Consider the following 6,453-nt stretch of genomic DNA (forward strand, 5'->3'; position numbering starts at 1 on the left):
AATACGATGAAGAGAAATTCCCTAAAGCGACGGTTATTCGACGGTTGGAATGAGATTGCTTTTTGAAGGGTTTATTATTGAGATGATCGGGTGTCAAAACTGTAGAATATCCTGTTAAACGGAGAGTAGAATAACCGCCGGCTAGTAACTTATTAAACGTTCTCTGATAGTTAGTGCGTGTGAGTTGAAATAGAACGTCGTTTTGACTTCCGCTATTTTTCTATATCGAATCTCAAACACTTCAGACAAGTACCATCATCATCATCATCATCAACATCGTCATCAACATCATCAACATCGCCAGCATCGTCGTCAGCATTATCTCAATGAACGAGTATATAGTGAGAGATTGAGAATTACGTTTTAGAAAATATCAACAACACGCCAAAATCTGAAACTCTCAAATATCCATATAGCGAATCTAAAATCGATAGTTGGCTGCATCGAAATGAGCTATGAAGATCAATGAGGTTCCCTCCCTGTAAATGAAAATCGATATTCAAATTATCCGATACAATAGGAATGAACTGACCCGTATATACCGTTAATTAATCAATACTGTTATTAGTTACGTAATCAGCGCGATGTTCGTATCTTTGCACGGACAGAAGTCCCTATACAGTGTCGATCGGCCCGAGGTGGGTTCGAACCCCATTAATCGATGTCAGAAATTCGACGGGCGTAAGATACCTTGCACGTGACTTCCTGTGACCTATAGTCTGAGTATAACTGGACTCGGTTTCAAAGTGTTGTTGGTTGAGTTTAATGGGAAGGAGTTGTGTGCTTACGAGAGGGGGTCAGATGTATCTCTTCAGGGGGGGGGGGGTGACGTATCTCTTCAGGGGAGGGTGTTGACGTATCTCTTCAGGGGGGGGGAGGTGACGTTTCTCTTCAGGGGGATGTGTGATGTTTCTCATCTGGGGCTGTGTGATGTCATCGTTGCATACTATTCCCTTCAAAAGTTTGAACGTAAAATGACAGGAGATTTCACCTGACGAGTTCCATATTTCATCGTCGGTTTCCCCTGGGGAAATACGCGTTGAATCTGACTGATAAATAGCGGGTCCATTGACGCGTAGAATCGAGTGAGATTACAGCTAACTGTGAGAGCTGATTGGTGGGTTTTACCTGGATAAAACACCGATACATTGATAACAATCTGAGCAATGATGCAGTGCGACCGTGCATCTTTCAATTCAGCTGTAAAAATTAAAATCCATCCCCTCCTCTCCCTCCTCTCCTTCCTCTCCTTCCTCTCCCTGGAGTAAATACCACGACAAACAAAATCACGAGTAAATTCCCTTATCTGTGAGTTCCTTATTCCGTTGAGGGCAACGCAGTAAAAACATCTCTGAGTCGTCCATAGATCTACCGCAGATCTACAATTCTGATCGGTTCAGATTTGACGCTAGGTTTTCAGAGATGGAAATGAACAATTTCAATCTAGAAAGCTCCTACGACGATGGGACCCGGTTCCACTGTAAATAAAAGAAACAGAGGTTTTTTCACACCCAATGCCCTTGAAGTCCCATCAGGATGTCTCATTATGGATAAGTCGTTCATCTAAAGATTGCTCTACGAAATACCGAGAAACATCTGTATTCAACACGGAAACAACAGAAAATCCTAGACTTTTTTCTAATAGATAAATAAGATTAGCTGTGCGAGGATAGACGAATGTCTGCTATTGTCTTAAAAGCAGATTTTATTCGATTGAATGGTTTTCTATATTGGATTATTTCTCAACACTCAAAACCATCTTTATACATAAAATCATGACTAATGCATTAGCGACGAGGAAACCCAGAGTGCTGCAGCAGAGAGAAAGAGAGAGAGGGGAGGGGATACATCGCATAATTTTATTAAATCCATATTTCCGACTATTATTAGACAACACGCATTTAGCAGACTCTCAATTCGCAGTGGACGATAGCTCGATGCTGACATGCGGCTTAAAATGACCACCAAACAGAGACCGTCAACAATCGCTTTACAATTTGATAATTGACCGCATTTTTCATCGCGTTGAACTATGTTTGCTGCCTTGTTCCTTCTCTATCAACAGTTCTTAGACATTCTTTTTTTGTATCGTTCTAGATCAGTAAGCGAGTGGAGACCGGCGGTTTCCAGGGAACCTCCTTCGTGTATATTCTTTGATATTTCGTAGAACTTAATGACAGATGCTGTGGAACCTGACTATAACCGATTCATCGGACGCAACAAATATAAAATTTCGTCTCAAGCAAGACAATTTAATTATTTTCTTACTGGATGAACTATCGGTTATAACGAACATATTATTTTCTGGTCCCATGAGGTTAGTTGTAACGAGGTTCCACTGTAGTGTAGGTAGACTAGTATTATAAGAGTTATCGTTAAAACTGATAGAGAAGCTTCATCAAGTAAATGGCATTTTACTGATTCCACACCAAGTATTAACACGGAGCTCCTCTACGAATCTTCTCATTTATATTTTGTCCGCGAGTTTCTGGCTAAGCGGTGATTCGAATCTGTCACTGCAGTATCTTACACGAACGATTCATCGCATTAATTTCGAGTTCAAACCCAAGTCATTAATAATGGAGAATAGATAAATCTATGTGAAATAAAGACAATTAAACCTCTTCCTAATAGAAAATAGAGAGAAACGACAAATCGGTCCATTATACTCAAACACTAAAACACTGTTACAGTATTGAAGTAATTGAATTTATTCATGCAATACAAAGTCCTGAGGTCAGTAACGCATATATGATTAAAAATAGTTTTCCAACAAACTTTATGTTTAGAGACAAATCGCAGTTTAGTATTTGAGTTAAAGACTCTGACTATAAAGCAGGAGGAGTCGGTACCCATATCCACGGCTTACGGTTTGACTCAAGAAGCGATTTTAGAACGAATGGTTTTAACTGAAGTCTTTTGCAATCAAATTTGTTCACTTTGTAGTCAAACCGGGATCCAGTGAAACTGGGAACCGATCTGTCATTACCATCATACAAAAGGATATTCAGGTATTCATAATACATTATATATATATATATATATATATATATATATATATATATATGTATAGATACTATTAATACATACACATAGACATGAAGAGTAGCAAGCTGACTAGAAAGACCGGTGCCTTTAACCTGTAGCCTGATCCACTGAAGCCAGGTGGCCGGTTGCATCCATTTGTAGCACAGCACTTTCCAGAATAGCCCGGTTTGCTCCGATAATTGGTCAACTTCGACTGACACGCGGATGCAGTTCGCGAGCAACCACTGACAGTATTTTGGCCTCCATTTGATAAACTATACGAATATGTCTGAAACAAATATCAACCAATAAAACCGTTTTTATTTCATGCCTTTGTAATTTCTATATACACTTTACCATAAACGAACACCTACATAGCAATAGTCACCAGTCGGGCAGATCTTTGGTTGTGTGGCTTTGTTGCAACTGCTCTGACCCCAACATTGATAACATTTTCGTAACTTGTCTTCTGCAAATGAAACAATTCCATTGTAAAACAGGACACAGGTTCTGAAAGTTCAGGACCCCAGTTCCACGGTTTAGGAGCTATACATTTGAAATGAACTGATTGTAACTCGGGGATAACCATAACTCGCAACTGTAGAACTAGGCTTCGGTTTGTTATACCGGCAAATGAATTAGTTATTTGAAATTTATCAATAAATGTTATAGGATTCAAAAGTTAACTGACCACCGGGTGTGTATCCATTGCATCCGTCTGAATGACAACATCTTCCGTAGTAATAAATTGATTCCCTTCTCAAAGAGCTTAATTTACTTTGACAATAGGTGGCGTCGTAACAGCCCTTCATTACACTTTCTGACCGACGCGGTTTTTTATAGTGCATAGTCTAAAAATAAATTGATAATTAACAGAACAATTACAACAGAAGCGTCCTGAACGCGTTACCTCGAAATTCTTTTTTATGAATGTCCCCGGGATTAACTAACACCTGTCCATGTAAGGATATATACTTACAATACATGTTTCAGTAGGTTTACACTTTTGGCGTGATTGCGATGTCGCGCATAAATAGGCACCGCTACAACTATAACACTGTAACGCTCGTGCACCTGAAATATATATTTTTGATTTTTGCAATATTATGTCGTAGAAATCTGTCCAAGAAAATAGACGATGAAAATCCATCGTTGTGAAAGAGAAAATCAGGATTCGAAACCAGTTAATTTACGAGAAGCCGATGGTTTCAAAAATGAAAATTAAATTTTTCAGAAATCGGTTACTTATTTTAATATATACAAACCCTGAAAGCATCCGACCAACACAACAACAGTGACTAAAACATTCAAACCAGTATTCATCTTCCAGCTTTTCTTCTACAATTTAAAGTCGATTACAATTCTAAGCCACCGGACGAGTTCTGTCACACGATTCTTTTTGAAAATGACATAAATCTAGACGTCACATTTTTATTAATGATACTTTCCCATCAGGAAAAAAACTTACGCAACTGAATACATGTATTAATCGGGCTTAATTTGATCATTAGATACATTAGATACATTAGATACACTATCATCCCAGTAGAACAAGTTGAACTATATTTAGGTAATAGCTAAAATGTATTTTTGACATCTTTTACTGCGATCATTAACCCCGTTCTCTACTGAAACATATGGATCGATAATCATCCTGTTCAAGGCCACCACTGTCTGTATGTGGCTTCGAGGGAGTGAATTAGCAAAAAGATAAACCACGCTTTTTCCCGATATATCGAATCATAATTCCAGGAATCTGAATTCGTTAAATTATATCTATATTCTGTTTATGATCTGCAACAGCCTACACTACAGTATAACGCGTATCAGATACATGTATTTTGTGGCAGCCATCTCTCAGTAACTGAGTACATCCTGTTGCCGCTACTGCGCTAGCTGCTGCTGTACTGCAAGATTCACTTATACTGTCAGCTACAAACTCACTATATTCACATAACATGTTTACCTTACCTTTTTTACCAGATATATCTATGTATGAATTCAATCCGTATCATTCCCGTCCTTATTTACTCCAGTCCTGGTTTTATCTATCTCCGCATTCTCGAATCAGACCAGGCACTCCGTATGAAACCGAGGCACTGGATATATCAATCAACTCCTCGGAGGATCAATGTCAAGGTCGAATAAACTTGCATATTGTCTCTTATGATATATAGAAAAGCTGTGACAATCCTGGGCTTGATTTCACCCACGGGGCAGGCATTATCAATCGGAATTGATTTACTCCAATCCATTTTATATTTTGGATCCACGCTCCACGTCACAGTTCGCTTAGAGCCAAATTGAACTCTAAGGAAGTGAAGGACTGCTGGTACGAGATCTTCACAGTTAAGAGTTAACTCATTAAAAAATGAATTAATTTTTACTATGCATTCAACTGTAACTCATAACTTTCAAAGAGTTTAATTCACTTGGACACAACGTAGCGTCGTAACATCCTCGTTTAAGTTTTTCTAGTGTTTTCGATGCGGTATCGGTTAATTAGAATTTCACGATAATGTCTGAAACACATGACGTCACTTCACCCAGTCCCGGAAGTGGTTGTTTCCACAGTGATCTCCGTCGCTCTTAGATCCTAAAAGTGGTACATCAGACATAAAGCTGCTTACTGTAGTTGTATATATAAACTGCCTCTAGACGAATTATTACATATTACTTACCTTAAAACTATAGGTAATGAAAACTGATTATTTTCCAGGTTGTTTTTACTGTATTGGATTGATAGCTCGGAAAGATTCCATTTCCTTCCAGCGTTCGCACGACTACATTGAAACATTTATATCAATCGCATTTTGCTTTAGAGCAGGAAAACCAGTTCATACGCATCTCATATTCGTCATTTCTCATATTTTCACTCGGAATATCGTGGATAAAATATGTGATTTGGTCATGCCAGCCTGAAGATTGTACATCACTACTGAGTCACAGAAGCTTCTCTCAGTTACATATCGTATGAAGTCATTTGGCGGACGTGCATTTGGACATTTGCACCCCCACCGTGAACACTCCGTGATATTGACTCGCCGATTTCATAGGAAATGTCATCAAGATTCAAGTCACTACGATCTGTTCCTGGAGAGGGAAAAATCTAGTACTATTTTCAAGATGCTACATACATTACACTCTACCGCTATCCGCCCCTCACCCACACCCTAACACTCTACCGCTATCCGCCCCTCACCCACACCCTAACACTCTACCGCTATCCGCCCCTCACCCACACCCTAACACTCTACCGCTATCCGCCCCTCACCCACACCCTAACACTCTACCCCTTCCACCACTATCCCACGCGCGATTTACTCGATTCTGATAAAATAGTTGATTATCCGAATTGAGACTCGCGTGAAGAGAATGGAATGATTGTTTCAGAGTGAGTGAGATCTGCTGCAGGCTACATCACTA

General features: G+C 39.3%; 1 protein-coding gene across 1 annotated transcript; it reads right to left on the reverse strand.

Moving 5' to 3' along the window:
• Window positions 1–3,068: 3,068 nt before the first annotated feature.
• LOC141905939 (uncharacterized) lies at window positions 3,069–5,089 on the reverse strand. Its single transcript, XM_074795053.1, has 6 exons — window positions 5,000–5,089; window positions 4,293–4,367; window positions 4,007–4,101; window positions 3,719–3,878; window positions 3,402–3,496; window positions 3,069–3,316 (listed from the first exon to the last, which is right to left on the reverse strand). The coding sequence occupies exons 2-6, from the start codon at window positions 4,348–4,350 to the stop codon at window positions 3,080–3,082; spliced, it is 645 nt and encodes a 214-aa protein (XP_074651154.1). The 5' UTR covers window positions 4,351–4,367; window positions 5,000–5,089; the 3' UTR covers window positions 3,069–3,079.
• Between the last annotated feature and the right edge of the window lie 1,364 nt (window positions 5,090–6,453).

This window comes from Tubulanus polymorphus, chromosome 5 (assembly GCF_964204645.1).
Source record: "Tubulanus polymorphus chromosome 5, tnTubPoly1.2, whole genome shotgun sequence".
Classification (NCBI taxonomy): domain Eukaryota; kingdom Metazoa; phylum Nemertea; class Palaeonemertea; order Tubulaniformes; family Tubulanidae; genus Tubulanus; species Tubulanus polymorphus.

Coding starts and splice junctions, on each gene's coding strand:
- LOC141905939 (XM_074795053.1), bottom strand. CDS start 4,350: ATGAATACTGGTTTGAATGTTTTAGTCACTGTTGTTGTGTTGGTCGGA. Junction 3,879..4,006: donor AACCTACTGAAACATGTATT/GTAAGTATATAT, acceptor ATTTATTTTTAG/ACTATGCACTATAAAAAACC. Junction 3,497..3,718: donor CAATGGATACACACCCGGTG/GTCAGTTAACTT, acceptor TTTCATTTGCAG/AAGACAAGTTACGAAAATGT.